The sequence below is a fragment of the Thamnophis sirtalis genome, unplaced genomic scaffold (genome assembly GCF_051295495.1).
Source record: "Thamnophis sirtalis isolate CommonGarterSnake01/CBP01778 unplaced genomic scaffold, rThaSir2_p1.2 scaffold_3, whole genome shotgun sequence".
In the NCBI taxonomy this organism is placed as follows: Eukaryota; Metazoa; Chordata; class Lepidosauria; order Squamata; family Natricidae; genus Thamnophis; species Thamnophis sirtalis.
This window is the reverse complement of record NW_028261383.1, coordinates 150900494-150918710: the sequence shown is the minus strand read 5'-3', so window position 1 is coordinate 150918710 and position 18217 is coordinate 150900494. Positions and strand designations below refer to the sequence as shown.

The window sequence follows — 18217 nt, the reverse complement described above, 5'->3', positions numbered from 1 at the left end:
TTGACTGGAATTGGGAGGTGGGGAAGAAAGTTCTTCCTTTTTAAAGAGGTTAAAGTATTCAGATACAATAACAACAGCAATAATGCCATTCCCACCATTTATGGTTCGTTCTCAGATTTTCTAATCTAAGAGAACAAATCCATGTTGTTAAAAGGGTTGGTTTGGGTTTTTTTCTCTTCTTCGTTTGATTATGACAAGCATGGTGAAAACCAGAATCAGAGGTGGTTTGTATCTGAACCCAGTATCTGAACACCTTCATAGGGAATTGACAAAACTGTCTTCTTCTTTGGCTTTACTTGTTTGGCCATAACTGTGATCAAAGCCAGACAGCTGAGGGACGCTGAGCTGCGAAAGGGATTATGGGTCACCCGCAGACCCTAAACTCTGAAGTTGGAAGGAAGTGTTGAGGAAGTGTTCTCACGGTCACCTCCCTGGCTTTGATGGTGGGTGAAGTTGAGCGGCCACTTAGTAACTGATCATCACTTCCATTTCGCCTGCTGGCAGCAAGTTCTCTTGCAGATGAAAAGGGCCATTTTGTGATGAGCCATTGCATGATGTGGGTTGCCAAGGTGTCGTATAATAATTGCTGCTTTGAAAGAAACACGTGGAAGAAATAAGTCCATCCACCGATTTTCTTACAAAATGTCCTCTAATGGTGGGTGATAAAATACTTAAATATTGTCCTAAGTCAGGGGTTAGCAACCTTAAACACTCAAAGAGCCACAAAGGTCCTAACCGGAACCCCCCTGTTCAATTATGGAGCCGGCTGGAAGTCTAGTTCTCCCACCATAGAGTTTCCTCTTAGTGCAGCATCCTTTTTCCTCCACCTGTCCTAACCGAAAGCCATATCAATTGTGGAGCTGACTTGCATCAGGGGGCTGCAGCAGAGGAATGAAAGAGCCACATGCAGCTCCAGAGCCATGGATTGCTGACCCCTGTCCTAACTGTTGATCACCTCTTCCAGGTTCTGAGAGTAAACAGCTTGATCCAGACCCCAAAGAGTGAAGAACTGTCCTCTGCCCTTCTCTCTGTTTTCCTTGACAGAGCAACTGAATTGCCAGTGAGTACCAGGAAAATGTTACTCTGTGCACTAGATTCCTCTTAGTTCTAGGAGTAGTTTTTGCAGCTAAATAATTCATGACCAGAAACTCAAGAGGTGCTGATGTCATCTGAGCAACACAGTGGAGAAAAACGCTAGCAGAAACGAGTTTGGAACATTGTTTTTCCTGGACCAGGAAAACTTGAATTTGGAGCCCACTCAGCCATTGATTCAGAGCCTGGCTAATCCAGAGAGCAAAAGCATTTGGGTAGCTGAACTGGAACATACTAGGAAGGATGAATGAAGTCTGACGCTTTCCCCTTTTGATCATTTTGTTTGTGTGTGTTCACTTGCTTTAATCTAGTCCTTTTCAATCTCATGCCCTATGGCTGTGATGGTGAACCTATGGCAGGCGTGCCACAAGTGGCACACGGAGCCCTCTCTGCGGGCACACAAGCCATCACTCCAGCTCAGCTCCACCGCCCCTCCTGCTGGCCAGCTGATTTTTGGGTCTCTGCTACGCATGGGCGGGGTGCATGCGCACATGCTTGGGGTGTGTGTCGCATAGTGACCTGTTTAACAACTGGCACAACTTGTGACTGTAATTCCAGACTCATTTACAGTTTTAACTGAAGTACCTGTATACCATAGGTGGTAGTAAATGATGTTATTTATCAAGTAGCCTCATATAATAGCATTCTTCCTTTTCAATTCCCATGCCTCCCCAATCCATGCCGTGACAATTGTACATGTAAATACTTCTCTTTTGCTATCCCTGTGGCAGAATATTCCTGAAATATCAGAGAGGCACCAGACTAAAATTAACCACATGCTTCTGTGCACACCCAGTGCACAAAAGTCTTTGTAATTGGGCATCCCATGAATATCCTTAATAGCAGAATATCAACCATTTTCTCTTTCCCATTTTGCCAGCTCCGGAAGGGATCGAAGCCGCCAAGTCCTTACATCAACCTGTCAGTCCGCGGTATCTCCTATAAGACAAAGGTAAATGACAAGGGGAAGAAGGAAACAATAATGCTGAAAGTGGGTATTAAATCATGGCTTTAGAATATAGAGTATGGGGGTAAGGAATACATCCAGGGTCTCCTTTGAGTTTTTTAGTACAATGTTGACTGAACAGTGGTGGATTTAAAATAGAAGCCAAGCAGCATGCATGTGTTTTTAGAAGTAACAAATAGGTGCTATTATTCAGCCTAAAAGGGACGCGATGGTTCACTGGCTAAGACGCTGAGCTTGTCAATCAGAAAGGTTGGCAGTTCAAACCCCTAGCACTGCGTAACGGAGTGAGCTCCTGTTACTTGTCCCAGCTTCTGCCAACCTAATAGTTCGAAAGCATGTAAAAATGCAAGTAGAAAAATAGGGACCACCTTTGGTGGGAAGGTAACAGTGTTCTGTGAGCCTTCGGTGTTTAGTCATGCTGGCCACATGACCATGGAGATGTCTTGGGACAGCGCTGGCTCTTTGGCTTAGAAACGGAGATGAGCACCGCCCCCTAGAGTCGGGAACGACTAGCACATATGTCCGAGGGGAACCTTTATCTTTATTCAGCCTAGGAATTTAGGATCAGGTCCAGAAGCAGCCTGGTGTGTTCTTTCATTATCCATTTTTCGCCCACTCGTCCCTTATTTTTCCTTCCAGCAACTAGTTCAGAGGAGGGGAACATATTGCAGTTAGCAGGCAATTGCTAATTTACTACTTTCATTAGGAAACTCTCAATGTTTTTTTTTTCCTTTCTTTCCTTTGGGAAGACTAAGAAATATGGTGAAGTGAAGGCGGAGGAGAGAAAAAAAGGAAGTTCCAATATAATGGGATTTGTGACAAAGCCAGGCTTTGTGCATATGAACAGATATGCAAACACACACACACACACACACACACACACACACACACACACATGCATTTTCTTATATAAAGATTTCCTATCTAACTTGTAGGATAATGTTTTCTAGTGATAGAGCCACAAAAGATTGGATCTCTCAGCTTCCGTATTAAATATGCAAAGCAATTGGCTGTTGGCTCCAAAATAAATAAAATAGGGCTGACTCAAATTGGTTATCATAAAGATATATGTTAAATGCATTGCGAAGGCAGAAAAACAAGTGATGGGTGAGGAAAGGTAATGGCCAAAACTCCAGATTTTACCATAGGGAATTGGCACTACCACCAAGTGATTGGATTGCAAAAGGAAGCTTTTTTAAAAAGAAATATCTGGAAACTCCACTATGCAATTGATAATTTTTAATTAAGGACTGATGGATTCTTATATAAGATTACTTAACCATGAAAGAGAAGTATTAGTATATCAAAGAGAAAAACAGCTCTGTCTACCTCCTAAGGCAGACACATTCTGGAATATTGCCATGTTAGATCAGTCTTGATTATCTGTCCATGCTTCATTGACTTCTTTTTCTTTTGATTGGATGTCCTATTCTCTGCAGGTTCTTAAGCCATCATGTAGCAAATGCTATCTTTCTCTTCTGTTGTATTTTTTTAAATGTAAGGCTTGTTTCCGCCCTTAGGTCTGCCCTCAGACAGCAGAACCTGTATGGGATGAAGCTTTCTCCTTCCTTATCAAGAGGCCCCATGGAGAATCTTTAGAGTTGCAGGTAGGTGTCCTAGGCACTTTTCCCCCCAAAATATTCTCTTCTGCTTCACCATCCACATGTGCCAAACCAAAACAATGGGACTCCATTTACTTGATTATCCTACTGAAGACAACCTTTGGGTCCCTTGCAGTGGTGGGATTCGAATAATTTAAGAACCGGTTCTCTGCCCTCATGATTTCTTCCAACAACCAGTTCACCAAACTGCTCAGAAACTTAACAACCGGTTCTCCCGAAGGGGTGTGAATTGGCTGAATCCCACCACTGGTCCCTTGATTTGATAGTGGGAATTGAAACTTCAAACGTGGAAACCAAGCTGTTGAAGCAATGTGATTGTGGCATTCCACCTGCCACAACAACAGGTGGACTGGTCTGAATATACTTCTGTTATAGGTGGGAGAATAATTTATTTTAGAGTGCTGTAGAAAAACTAAGGTGACTCAGTGGCTAAGACGCTGAGCTTGTCGATCAGAAAGGTTGGCAGTTTGGCGGTTCGAATCCCTAGCGTGTGTAACCGAGTGAGCTCCCATTACTTGTCCTAGCTTCTGCCAACCTAGCAGTTTGAAAGTATGTAAAAATGCAAGTAGAAAAAGAGGAGCCACCTTTGGTGGGAAGGTAACAGCGTTCCCTATGCCTTCGGCATTTAGTCATGCTGACCACATGACCACAGAGACGTCTTCGGACAGCACTGGCTCTTCGGCTTTGAAACAGAGATGAGTACCACCCCCTAGAATCGGGAACAACTATCATGTATGTGTGAGGGGAACCTTTTCCTTTAGAAACTGAATGGCTAAAGTTGAGGTAGCATGTGGTTCATTTATATGCATTTTGAAGAAATGCAAAAAGTGATATGCAGCTCTGCCATCCTTTATGGTGCTTGGGAAGGCTATAGTGCATAATAGTTTAGGTTTACAAGGCTTTCATTGAATTCCCTAGAGTGGGAAGCTTGCTGAAGGGAAACAGAATTGACTCATATGTTTACCCTTGAGCCAAAAACCTCAAAACAAGCTAGTTCTTTTGCTGCAAAGAATCTTTAAATTGGGAGAGGAGACTGTCTTCACGACCACGTTTCTCTTCCCACAGGATCTTTTAAGAGGCAAGGAGAATAATCTCTTTGCAGCTTAAAGGAAAGGGAATGGAGACTCAATTGTATCTACTCAGAAGCTATGCTCCTTATCTTACAAGGAGGACAGCCTCTTTCCAACTCAAAAGCCTGGAAGCTAAGAGAGGATTCCTTCTTGGATGCAAACCTTCTGCCACTCTGCTCCACAGCTGTATGGGTAGACCAGATCTGGGCGCTCTACAGCCTGTGGGTCACATCTGATCCTTCAGCTGTCCCTTTCTGGCCCACGGCATTGGTGGGAGTAGGGCAGCGTCTCTCCACAGTAGTCCCAATTTTTCATGGGGCTCCTTGGGAAAATTAATTGTCCACCTGGTACAGGCGGTTGCCATCTGTTTTTATTATTTCTACTTCACAGATCAAGGATGATGGGCATAGCCTGGGTGTGCTGTCGCTCCCACTGTCACAACTGCTAGCTGCAGAAGAGCTCATCCTAGACCACTGGTTCCCACTCAGCAACTCTGGTCCTGCTAGCCAGATTTTGATGCGAGTACAGCTTGGGGTAAGTGGTTGTGATGGTGTGCGGGAATGGCCTTGGGAGGCAGGAGGAAGACCCGCAGCCATGGCAATGGTTTGATAAGAGACAATTCAGTCTGCATATGGGATGAGAGTGTGAGAAATGTTTAGAAAGGACCTTTTTTAGTTTTCCAGAAACTAAAAGAGAGGAGGGCGTAAATGCTTTGAGTCTTGCAAGATTTTGTTAAATGTTAACCATATATTTAACCATGGTGGCGCAGTGATTAAAATGGAGTACTGCAGGCTAACTCACTACTCACTGCTAGGAGTTCAATCCTAACCAGTTCAAGGTTGACTCAGCCTTCCATCCCTCCAAAGTCGGTAAAATGAGGACCCAGATTGTTGGGGCAAAATGCTGACTCTGTAAACCGCTTAGAGAGGGCTGTAGAGCGCTATGAAGTGGGACATAAGTCTAAGTTTTATTGCTAAGTGTTACGATAATGATAATGCTCCAATTGTACTTCTTGTCTGGGCTTCCTCAAAGATTTAAGAGGGGGGTTGCGGGGAGAAGCCAGTCTGGACTATGGCAGAGCAGGCTCTAAGCGCCTTGCTCTCAATTCCACAGCTTCTGATTTCTCAGCACTCGGGGGTGGAGGCTTTCCATGCTGCAGCAGGGGATGAATATGAGGAGAATTCCCAGAAGGGGTCAGAGACTGAGCTGTACATCAGAGAGGATGGAGACTCTGGCTCCTTGCAAGAGCTGCGCCAGCGGATCCCCCACGCCAACAGGTAAGGAGGACTCCTTGCATAGAATACAGAATCCTTGCAGATGGGGGAGACTATTCCACTTTGGGTTGAGTGCTCTACGGTCTCGTCTTGCACAAAGCCAAGTATCCTGGATCTGAAGAAATGCTCTTCTTCTCTCAAGATAATTTCTCGAGAGTCTGCTGTGCTAGTCCGCTGCATTTCCAAATAAATGAAGCATACGCTACTCTGGGTTACCATCCAGTTCATGAGATGCTAATAACGGCAGGACACCAGTAAAATGTGTGAGTGTGCGCATGTGTGTGCATGCATGCACACACATATTCCCTGGCTTTGTAAGAAATTGACAGCCCCTAAGCAAAAGGTTGCACAAAGTCCCTTCTTGAACGTACGCACACACATGCGCGTGCATCTACACAAAATATACCTGGCTTCTCCCCACAATCACAGCATGGTGCTGCTGTGGTTAGAATGCAATATGGCAGGCTAATTCTGCAAATTGCCAGCAATTCGATTCACATCTGCTCTAGGTTGACTCAGCCTTCCATCCTTGGTAAAATGAGGACCCAGATTGTTGGGAGCGAAATGCTGACTCTGTAAACTGCTTAGAGGACCTTCCTTAGTTTTCCAGAAACTAAAAAGAGAGGAGGGCTTTGAGCCTAGCAAGATTCTGTGAAATGCTAACCATACATTTAACCATGGTGGTGTAGCACAGTGGCTCCCAAACTTGGTAACTTTAACACTTGTGGACTTCAACTCCCAGAGTTCTCCAGCCAGAAGAGCTAGCTGGAGAATTCTGGGAGTTGAAGTCCACAAGTCTTAAAGTTGCCAAGTTTGGGAACCACTGGTGTAGCGGTTACAATGCAGTATTGCAGGCTAACTCACTACTCACTGCCAAGAGTTCGATCCTAACCAGCTCAAGGTTGACTCAGCCTTCCATCCTTCCAAGGTTGGTGAAATGAGGACCCAGATTGTTGGGGGCAATAGGCTGAATCCGTAAACCGCTTAGAGAGGGCTGCAAAGCACTGTGAAGTGGTATATGTCTATGTGTTACTGCTATTGCTATTTCTACTGTAAGAAATCGACAGCTTATTCTTTGAGATTCTTCTGGTTACTACCTAGAGACTATAATACTATGTAAAAGTTGTAAATAAATAAATAAATACATTTTATTACTTTAAAAAAAATCAACAGTCCCTAAGCAAGAGGTGGGATGCGGTGGCTCAATGGCTAAGACGCTGAGCTCGCCAATCAGAAATGTCAGCAGTTAAGCAGTTCGAATCCCTAGTGCCGCATAACAGAGGGAGCTCTTGTTACTTGTCCCAGCTTCTGCCAACCTAGCAGTTCAAAAGCATGTAAAAATGCAAGTAGAAAAATAAGGACCACCTTTGGTGGAAAGGTAACAGTGTTCAGTGCTCCTTTGGCATTTAGTCATGCCGGCTACATGACCACGGAGACGTCTTCGGACAGCGCTGGCTCTTCAGCTTTGAAACAGAGATGAGCACTGCCCCCTAGAGTCGGGAACGACTAGCACATATGTGTGAGGGGAACCTTTACCTTTAAGCAAGAAGTTGGTTTGTGTGCTTCCCTGAGTATCTGTAGATGGACCTGTTACCCATTCTTCCTCCGCGCCTGTGAAGCAGCCTTCAGGGGCAAAAGGGCTGCCCTCTTGTCGAATCAATGCTGAGTCTGATAGCCTGAAAATGTAATTCCTTCCTTGAAATTCTATTTTCCCCCCTTTTCACCTGATTTTTAGTCCTAAATGTCTTTTCACGCCTCTGGCTGCTGTGTTCTCAGAGAAGACCTCTGTGATGCTGTGCCCATCTCCCCCCCCCCCCCGAGGAAAGTCTTTCGCGGGGAGGGGAAATTGAAAGCTGACCTGCGTGACATCCAGTCAGGGTCAACAGAACCTAGGACACAGAAGGCAGTGCACTGTGGGCTTTTGAATAACCTCTTGTTAATGCAGATCGGTTGAGTGGAGCTTTTTACCAGAAAGGGAGAGACAACGCTTGCTGTTTATGTACGTAATAATTTGATGCTTTAAAAAGGTGAGCTCTCTTCTGCTGTTTTGCCTTGCAGCACATTGCTCAGCTGGGCTTTGGGGATTCCAGCAAGTTCACTCCTCCCCTTGCAGTCCTCCGAGTTGCAGAAAACATCCCGGCTTTTGCTTTCAGCTCTCCTCATAGCTGCCTTTCATGGGCCGCCACTGCGACCTGCCACCATTCTCATCGCCGATGCAGTTTGCTGCCTCCGTTCCACATTTCTCTTGCCACGTGGAGAACAAACCCTCCTCCCTTTACGTCCCCCCCCCCCACCATTCTATTGGTTCCAATCTTTCAAATGGCATCTTCCCGTCCATCTCTCCGTTGCCCTCAGTGTTCCTTATGGTTGCATTATGTTTCTCAAGCTGCATGTGCTACTAAGGGGTGTAATAATAATACTGCCCCTTTTCCTCACACCAGACTCAGGTCATCTTCTTTTGTTTTTAGTTTCTGTAACATTGCTCTGCCCTTCTGTCTCTCTGCCCTGCAGTAATTTGGAGCTAGCAGACACGCCTCTGGGACAGCTGCACATGACTGTCTGGTACAACATGGATGCAAGGAAACTTATTGTGATCATACATGCCTGCAGGTAACAACCGTAGCATGGGTTTGTCGGAGGAAAGGAGAAACAAAAAGTGGATTTGGTACAAACCTCCAGAATGATTACTTAGATTTTTCCCCCTATAGCTAAAGAAGATGGAGATCATTCTGAACCATCATTTTGGATGACATTTCCCCCTAATTGCAGGCAATGTTCGCTCTGTTTTGATCACTGCCTTTGGGATATCTAATTGTGGAGATTGTCAGTCATCCAGGTCATAGTTGTCTCAAATGTGCTTTTTCAAAAAGCAGCTAGGCTGGTTTTTTTTTCCCTTGAGGAAAAGGAAAAAGAACAAAACCTTTTGCTTCTGCCATGGTGGCGCAGTGGTTAGAGTGCAGTACTGCAGGCTACTTCTGCTGACTGCTGATTGGCAGCAGTTCGGCAATTCGAATCTCACCAGGCTCAAGGTTGACTCAGCTGTCCATCCTTCCAGGGTGGGTAAAATGAGGACCCAGATTGTTGGGGTCAATAGGCTGACTCTGTAAACCACTTAGAGGGGGCTGTAAAAGCACTGTGAAGTAGTATCTAAGTCTAAGTGCTCTTGCTAAACCAGAAGCCTAGAACCTTTCCAGAAGAAACAGAGTGTCGAGCGGGGCAGGGGGGGGGGTGTGCACGTGCCTCTTTTACAAATACATCTTCGCACGTGCTCACCCACCACTTCCGCGGCCCAGTTTCTGAACAAGCTGCAGCCCTTGCTCTAAACCAGTGGTAGTCAACCTAGTCCCTACCGCCCACTCGTGGGCGTTCCAGCTTTCATGGTGGGCGGTAGGGGTTTGCTGTAACTCTGCCTTATAAATTTTATAAAGTAAAGTTACTTCCCTACTTTATAAATCACCTCGACTGTGGAACTGGTGGGCGGTTAGAAAATTTTACTAACAGAGATACAAAAGTGGGCGGTAGGTATAAAAAGGTTGACTACCCCTGCTCTAAACCTTTTACATAGATTATTTGCTTTTTAAAGAGCCATTTCTTTTGACCACATTCCAGAAACCTCAAGTCAAACGGCAGGGATGCTCCTGATCCCTATGTCTCTTTGATCCTGCTGCCGGACAAATCTCGTGTCACCAAGAAAAAGACTACTGTACGGAAGAAAACTCTGAATCCCGAGTTCAATGAGAAGTAAGAGAGAAATCAGCAATATGGGAGTAGGGGTATGCTTGAAAAGGTCACCTTTGATACCGGAAAGAATACATAGTAGGGATCTGGGAACCTCACTGACATAAACCGATCCTTACGATCCATTTGCCGATTTTTAATTAGGGCAACATTTGCTATTCCTCGTATTTTTAAAAGTGTTCATACACTGAAGGAGTTAAGCCATGATTGGAGCATGAATTCACGTTGAATTAATTCATGCAAAGTAAATGTTACTCTGGGTTTCTGTTCTTCAAGTTACTGATGGAAATTACAGTATTTTTCGGATGATAAGACATGCCGAAGTATAAGACACACCTTAGTTTTTGGGGAGGAAAATAACAAAAAAAAATAATTCTGCCTCGTCCTACCAGCATCCATGGTATTCATCTGGCTAGCGTCCTGCCAGTGTTTGAGAGAGTTGAGGGCTTTTGGAATCAAACAGTATTTGCTGTGTGAGCAACAAGGAAGACAGCAAGGTGCCAGGGCGTGGCTTGTTCTGCACTAAAGCTGCATGCTGTGCTGATCTGAAACTAAACCTGAAAGTGAAACTTCTTTCCTCTGCTGAACTACCACTTGCAAAATCTGCTTTTAGTGTTGTACATTTATTTAATGTGCTATATTATTCATAAAGAGAAGTTATTGAATCCTGCTGAATCAGTTACTTGTGTGTGCTTTCTGAATGTGATTTCTGCTGCAAACTCATGTCCTTGCAACAAATAGCAAACAGCCAGGTCAGCTTCAGCACATTATTGCAACCTGATTCAGCCTGAACAGCTGATTGGTGGGTGGATCAGCCTCCCGGAATACCCCCAATCAGCTGTTTCAGGCTGCAGGGATTGCCACAAACCATCGCCTCCTCGGTGCCTCGCATTTTTGGCTACATTCAGTGTATAAGACACACCCAAAATTTCACCCTCTTTTAGGAGGGGGAGTGCATCTTATACGCTGAAAAATACGGTAGGTGCCATAGTCTAATCAGAATACAGGGAAATGCATACTGATGCAACAATTCTGGTGATTAAAAGGTAAATATTAGAGGTAAATTTTGTTAAATGACCCTGGCGCTTATCCTTTTATTTCATTCATTATACCTCTAAGTCATCCAAAAGGTACCTAGGATCAGTAAGGATTTTTAAAGGCTACGTCAGAAAAGCAATAACTGCCCAATCAATGCATTGGTCTTGTAACAGGTTTGAATGGGATCTCTCTCTGGAAGAAGCCCAGCGGAGGAAGCTGGAGGCCTATGTTAAAAACAGTGTCTCTTTTATGTCCCGAGGAGAGCCAATAGGAAAGGTATGGAATGCAGCCATTGCTGTCCTGGTACCTTTAATAGCAGTGGATCTCCTGCCAGGAGAATTCCAGGCCTGTGATTTTTCTTTCTTTGTTTCTCTTCCAGATACACATTGATCTCTCCCAAAAGGACCTCACCCAAGGTGCTGCCCAGTGGTAAGTATAAGAGAAGAGCAATTAACAAAAGGACCTCTTGAATAAATGCTAACTCAATTGCACTTCTACATCCCTCATGGGATCTAAGATCAGTGACCTGGCAGAAAACTGGTTGTCAGGGCTGCTTCACTTAATAACCAAGAAAGAAACCACTCAACTCCATTTTGCAGAATTAAGAGTACTTTTATTGATTATAAGTAAATAGAAGCTAAGCAAAGCTGGATCTGAGCAAAAGTGCGCACAAGCATTAGATATCAATACATGACCCATTCCCCTCCCCTTGGTAACCCCAGCCCATAGTCCAATCCAATATCTCCACAGCTGTCAGGTGGGAGACATCTTCAAAAATCATCATCAGGTTGGTATGCCGGACAGTTGGCCTTGGCGGGAAACTGCTCTCCTTGCCACATGTGCAGTAGATGGTGAGAACAACACCCAATTAACAGTCCTCCTGTACAGAATATTTCCCACACCCAAATACCATGCCCCCCCTCCCCATTTCAATGGCAGCCGAAAAGCAAGCAGCAAAACAGAGGCTGACACTGGTCTTGTAACAGGTGCATGCGGTTTGGGGGGGTTTTGGTTCCCCCCCCCCGTGTGTCCTCTTTGAAATGGGCTTCTGGGGAGCAGGGCTGGGTTTTGGGGAGCTCATTTTATTATGCAGAGTATGAACAAACCCCCACCCTAAAACCTACAGTGCTGGAGTTTCTCATTCTGTAACAACCCAGCTGGGAAAGCCTTGAGAGTTACATTCTCTAAGCAGCCATCTGTTAAGAGTTGTAAGATTGAAGCAAATGTCTAGTGCCATGATGGCGAACCTAAGGCACATGTGCCAGAGGTGGCGCACAGAGCCCTCTCTGCTGGCACATGCACCGTCGCCCCAGGTCAGACCTCTGTGGTGTTTTTTTCGTGAGCTTCTGTTTTCCTGCAAACGACGAAACAGAAGCTCATGAAAGAAAAAGATCTTGCTACACTGCTGGTGTTGAGATGCCGAACCTCCCTCCGGCCAGCTGGTTGTTGGGTCTCTGCTGCACATGTGTGCATGTCCGCGCATGCGTGCACACTTCTCAGTTTGGGCATGCGGGCACGCAGTTTGGGCACTCAGTGTCTAAAAGGTTTGCCATCACTGGTCTAGTAATTCATCCAGGTTATGGCTGCCCCCAAAGGTGCTTTTTTTTAAAAGCAAGTGGAACTTTCTCAGTTTTTCTTGAAGGCATTTCACTTATAATCCAAGAAGCTTCTTCTGTTCTAAGTGGTGGAAAATAGGAAGGATTTATACGCTTAACACTCTGAGGGTCCTTTAAGCCACCTGAGGGTTTAATCTATGTCCTCAGGTCTTCCCAATGATCATCAGAATGTTACCAACCAGCTGACTGCAGTATAAATCCGTTCCATCCCCCACCAGTTAGCTAGAACGGAAGAAGCTTCTTGGGTGAGAAGTGAAATGTCTTCAAGAAAAATCAAGAATCAGTTGCTTTTTTTTTTTAAAGCACATTGTGACAAGATTGAAGCAACTGCTAAGAATGGGTCCTCCTTTCTCTCCCCCACATCCTCTTCTCTGAGACCTTAATGCTACAGGGGAAGAGATGCTAAGCAGAAGCTGGATTAAGCCTGGTGGGAAGACAGGTTCGCCGGGTGTGAAATCTTGCTCTGAAATGGAACTGGAGAGTAGATAGAAAAGTATTTTGTGGATCCTCTATGAAGGATGCCTACGTTAGAGACCTATCCAAAAGGGATTTGGTTATTTCTTTATGGACTCACATCCTGAGCTATTTTCCACACTTGTCCTCTTTCCTCTCTCAACAATTTGATTCCCATCCATTCCATTATGAATGGGGGCGCTTTGGATAAAATTGTTTCCCACATGCCAAGGCCAAGCTGGGCATTCTTGTTCCTTCCTAATCTTTGTCAGTCGTGATAAGAATAAATGTTGCGCTGAATCAGAACAAAACTTGTCCAGTCTGGTCTTCCATTCCCATCGTCTGGTGTGTGGGAAGGCCACAAGTGGAACATAAAGCTACTTTTCAGTCCAGCGATTTCAAAGTAACTTTTCAGTAGATCTAGCAAATCGGCCACCAGCTAAAACAATACTGAAATTCACATTAAATCTGAATTCTGTGAACAGAGCAAAATAAACTCTGCAACCATCTTCATTCTTTAGCACAATAGCCAGCTGCGGTATCCAAAAACAGGAACTGTCCTGGAACTGCAGAGAAAGCAGCTGAGAAAATGATGGGCAGTTGGCCTACTTATTAACATTCAATAACATTAGATGCTGGTGGCCATGGTGTCAAGAAGGAAGTGTCAGAAAGTAAAGATGATAGTTGCAGCAGATTGATTGAAGCCCATCCTTTTTGTAAATGTGTCAATGTTACCGTGCCATGAGCGCCAATTTTTTTTTTTTGACCCTGCTGCAGAAGATGCTGAGGGTGGGAGACACCCTCCTTGCTCAGTAGGAAATATTGAAAAAGTAGAGCTATTTTGAGCATCCTTTCCTATAAGAAGGGCAAGAGAAATATAAAATATGGACATATAGTTTCAACTTGGGACGCGGTGGCTCAGTGGCTAAGACGTTGAGCTTGTTGATCAGAAAGGTCGTCAGTTCAGCGATTTGAATCCCTAGCACCGCGTAACTGAGTGAACTCCCGTAATTTGTCCTTGCTTCTGCCAACCTAGCAGTTCGAAAGCACGTAAAAATGCAAGTAGAAAAATAGGAACCACCTTTGGTGGGAAGGTAACAGCGTTCTGTGCGCCTTCGGTGTTTAGTCCTGCCGGCCACATGACCACAGAGACGTCTTCGGACAGCGCTGGCTCTTTGGCTTTGAAACGGAGATGAGCATCGCCCCCTAGAGTTGGGAACGACTAGCACATATGTACAAGGGGAGCCTTTACCATATAGTTTCAAGGAAAGGGAGACTAGCTCTGTGGAAAGCAACATCATATATGAAACTTCCCTAAGCACCGGGATTCATCTCGCTTCCCTTGCCTCCAACCAAAAAGAAAATAGATCACTAGATTTTTTTTATTTTATTTTTGTCTTAATGATCGCATAATTCCTTTTGGTGTGGAGTCAGGGCAACTGAATGGAGCAGAGTGTTTACTGGCCTTCCAGTCGCCAATGCAGAGTCCACAGCTATATTTACTCAATGTGCCCAGAGAGAGAAATCTGCCGTTACTTAGGATTGAACTCACAGCCTTCTGATTGTGAGGCGAGAGCTCCACCTCTACGCCACTGCACCACTCATAAAGAAACCTGCCCATCACAGTTATAAATTGTGAAGGTAGTAAAGTGGGTCGGTCATGTGATCGACCCTGATTTTACAACCTTTTTGTGGTGGTAATGAACTCATCGTTTGCTGTGGGCTGGTTTTGCCAAAACGCAAATAAAATGCAAAATCTTTGCAAAATGCTGTCACATCACCGCTGGTTGCCCCAAGCAGACCTAAATGCAGCCCCAGATGCCGAGCCCTCAAAGTGCAGTCATGTGACTGGTGTGTGTGTGTATTTGTGTTTGTGTGTGTGTGTGACTTCTTCCGAAGTTTGAATCCAGGTCATACGTACCACCTAGGTAGGACTGTTGTAACGTTGAACAGTTGCTAAGTGACAGGTCGTAAGCCGAGGACTGTCTGCATTCCCATACATAAGACTGTGGGAGAACGAGAAGCAGAAATTCTGCTTTCTCAGGCAACTTGGTTTACAACTTGAGATGGCTTTCTGGGGGATTTTTTTTCCTCCCAAACATCAGAAAAGACTTTGCTTATCTTGCAGGTACGATTTAAAAGATGACAAAAGCAACTCCTAGTCTCCATGGTGCCTCCGCGATCCAAGGACTTGAGTTGGCATGAAGACCTCCCTCCCACCATCACCACCACTGCTGCCGCCATCCTTCACTGCAAGATTCCAGGCTCATCTTCCGCTGGATGGGCTTTTTCAGTCTTTTTGCTTTCTTAAGCAATCGTAGAATTGTGTTTCTTAAATCTTCTTTTTCCATGTGAAACCAATAGGGGTAGAGAAATCACCCCTGATTGGATTTTCTTTTTTTTTTTTAAGGGAAGATGGACAAAGATTCACATTCTACATTCAGTTTGCCTGCTGCTCTTGGCACTGAAAACCATATGCTGCCTTTCTTGTGACCAAAGAAATGGGCCTTTTTTCATTTTTATTTTTCCTGTTGGGGATGGTGTTCCTTGTAGCTGTCTTGCAAGCTGTTGCTTTCAGCAGCTAAAAAGCTCAAAGGCTGCCCGAACTGAAGTCACGGCATTAGGTGAAAAGATACAGGGAAGACAACCTGGAGGGGCCACGTATTTCTCCTAGAAGATAATGGGCAAATGACCTCCTTTGAAACAAAGGTTTTCAAATAGGGCCATGGGTGTCTTCAAAGAGGAGAACAATCAGTTATTTAGAAAGGGAACATAGCAGTGATAAAGGAGATTAGAGTTCTGTCCTAATTCTCCTAGTAAGGGCTCTCAAATGCCATTTTCCGGAACAAGGGAACGAAAAAGTGGAGAAATGCGGTGGCCAAACAATTATTATTTGCAATGTTTATATTTTTCCCACATTGGGGGGAATTCACGCCTGAGCACTATGCATTTAGCTGATACTCCAAGAGGGAGTATGCCATCCCACCTCTTTGCAAATCCTCATGTACTGGGATAGCAGATGATTATCTCACCATGCCTTTCTTGTTCTTTCTGCATTTTTAAAATCGAATCCCTTTGTGTTTCCTTCTTGGCTTGTCTGTGCAGCCAATCCAAAAAGGGCAGATTGCTTTCTTTATGGATGCCGTTGCTTTAGTCACTGTTTTTAACATGAATGTTGTTTGGTGCCTTCTTGCATTCTGGTCTTCGATCTGGTGTGGAGAGCAAAGCTCTCCAGCTTCACCAAGTTCTAGGACGGTGTGCATGCTGTAGCAAGGAAAACTCTTAATCTGTACTCCAAAACAGATTTACAAAGCCTATCTACCTATATACAATGATATTTGCATGATCTGCATTTTGATGACTTCGAAACTACTTTGCACAGTAAGGAGAAAGATCGGTACAGAAACTGTGAGATGATGCTTCAGGGAGCCACAAAAATCACAAGAAATGAGATGGCCAGAAAAGACTTGTGCTGGTTTCCAAATTATATGGCATGATTTTTTCTTAGCATGGATAAATTTTTCAGATTTGCTACTGGGCTTTCCACATATGTAAAACTAAAGCATTTTAACTTGTTTCCCACCCTCCCACTGATAAATCCCTGCTTGCAAATTTGCAATACTGTGCCATATTACAATGCCACTTTGGCAGCAATGGCAGCTGAGTTGAATTCCTCTTTTAAAAGAAAACCAACTATTTTTATCCCAGTCATCCAACCATTCTCCTCCGGTGGGGAAAACGTGTGTGCAGCCTGCTCCTGGCATGACTTAGCAGCTGCATTGAGGTTGGTTTTATGGAAGTTTGTTTTTTGTTATGAAAAGGAACATAACTGCGTGTTATGTTCTAGATGGTTTTTAAAGATCATGCTCGTAGCCCTTGGAAGCCAAATCCCAGTAAGATGCCTGATAGTAGAAGTTGAATTCTTCTCCTGTCCTGGGTCTTACAATGTGGCGCTGGGGGGTGGATCTGGAAAGCAAGAAAAAGTGGACATCTCCTTGGCTCTGCTACCTTGATGTTCCACAGTCTGTTCCACTGAGCAGATTCTCTCCCAATTACACTCACACACACACACTCCATCAAATTCCCAATCGCTCTCTGTGCATTTCTTCTATTCATACACCGTTGCCTCTCATCTCTCTCAAAAAAACAAACAACCTTAGACCGCTCTTTGTAATTTATAAATAGATTTTTTTAAATTGCTTATATCTCTTTGTACAATCATAGCGAATGTATCAGACACAACAAATACGCCTCTCCATTGGATCTGGTGGTGCCGCCCCCCCCCTCCCCAGGTTTGCTGCCAGAGTCTGTCCGTTGGGGGTTGAATCGCCCACTGCCTTCCATGCCAAATCAAGCTTGCTGTCTTCTTCAGGCAGGCTTTACCATGCAAGCGTGTTGCTGGTTCTTCGTGCCTCTCATTAGCCACTGCTGTAATTTGTTGTAGCAAATAAACAAAGAGGAAAAACACAATTGTGCTTCATAAGGCTTTATTTAACACCCTCTGCCCAGTGGTGGGTTTCAAAAATTGTTCGAACCTACTCTGTGGGTGTGGCCTCCTTTGTGGGAGTGGCTTGCCGCCCATGTGACCGGTTGGGAGTGGCTTGCCACCCATGTGACCGGATATGAAGATGCCGACAACACTTGTCAGAACCACCTTAAATTACCTCACACACAGAGCACTGGCATGCATAAGAATATGATGTAAACTTGTTTTTTAAAAGGCATCTTTGGTTTGCGTTAAAACAACTTCAACACACGCAATGTTCTGATTGCACCACAAACACAGTAGTCATCCTTACTTTTCACAGAGGCACTGAGTTTTATAAATATGAGCAAGATAGTGTAGAATAATCATATCCAAGGACCCAGTGGTGGGTTTCAAAAAATTTTGGAACCTCTTCTGTAGGTGTAGCCTGCTTTCCGGGTCCACTAGTGGAACCTCTTCTAACCAGTTCGGTAGATTTGATGAACTGGTTCTACCGAATAGGTCAAACTGGTAGGAACCCACCTCTGCCTCTGCCCCAAAGGGGTGGAGAGAAGGAAGATGAAGATTGAAAGCGTCATTTTGAGCCTTTCAACTTTCATTTGAATTGTTGCCTCATGTTTGGGTAATGTGGTTCAAAGAAGAAGGCAAAATACATTGACAGGTATTTTCATCTAATGGTTGGGTTGCTTCCTGCACTTTATGATGTGGGTGAAGAAGCCGGGTGATGGTCCAGCTTTGGGCTATGAAGCAATTTACCTCATAGGTAATATTTTAGTGTCAGTGACTGCAGCTTATGTGCCCAGCAGACTAATTGCCCTATGTTGGATTAATTACAGTCATCACTGATTACCATTCCTAATG

General features: G+C 44.5%; 1 protein-coding gene across 1 annotated transcript in view; it reads left to right on the top strand.

Moving 5' to 3' along the window:
* The window catches only part of ESYT1 (extended synaptotagmin 1), a 77490-nt gene extending 60150 nt beyond the window's left edge, over nucleotides 1–17340 (top strand). Inside the window, exons 22-31 of the mRNA XM_087710429.1 lie at nucleotides 965–1060; nucleotides 1973–2044; nucleotides 3580–3666; nucleotides 5142–5285; nucleotides 5865–6028; nucleotides 8537–8635; nucleotides 9635–9766; nucleotides 10975–11077; nucleotides 11181–11230; nucleotides 14999–17340. Of these exons, the coding sequence (XP_087566555.1) occupies nucleotides 965–1060; nucleotides 1973–2044; nucleotides 3580–3666; nucleotides 5142–5285; nucleotides 5865–6028; nucleotides 8537–8635; nucleotides 9635–9766; nucleotides 10975–11077; nucleotides 11181–11230; nucleotides 14999–15032 (981 nt within the window). The 3' untranslated portion in view covers nucleotides 15033–17340. The remainder of the gene's footprint in view (nucleotides 1–964; nucleotides 1061–1972; nucleotides 2045–3579; nucleotides 3667–5141; nucleotides 5286–5864; nucleotides 6029–8536; nucleotides 8636–9634; nucleotides 9767–10974; nucleotides 11078–11180; nucleotides 11231–14998) is intronic.
* Nucleotides 17341–18217: the final 877 nt, after the last annotated feature.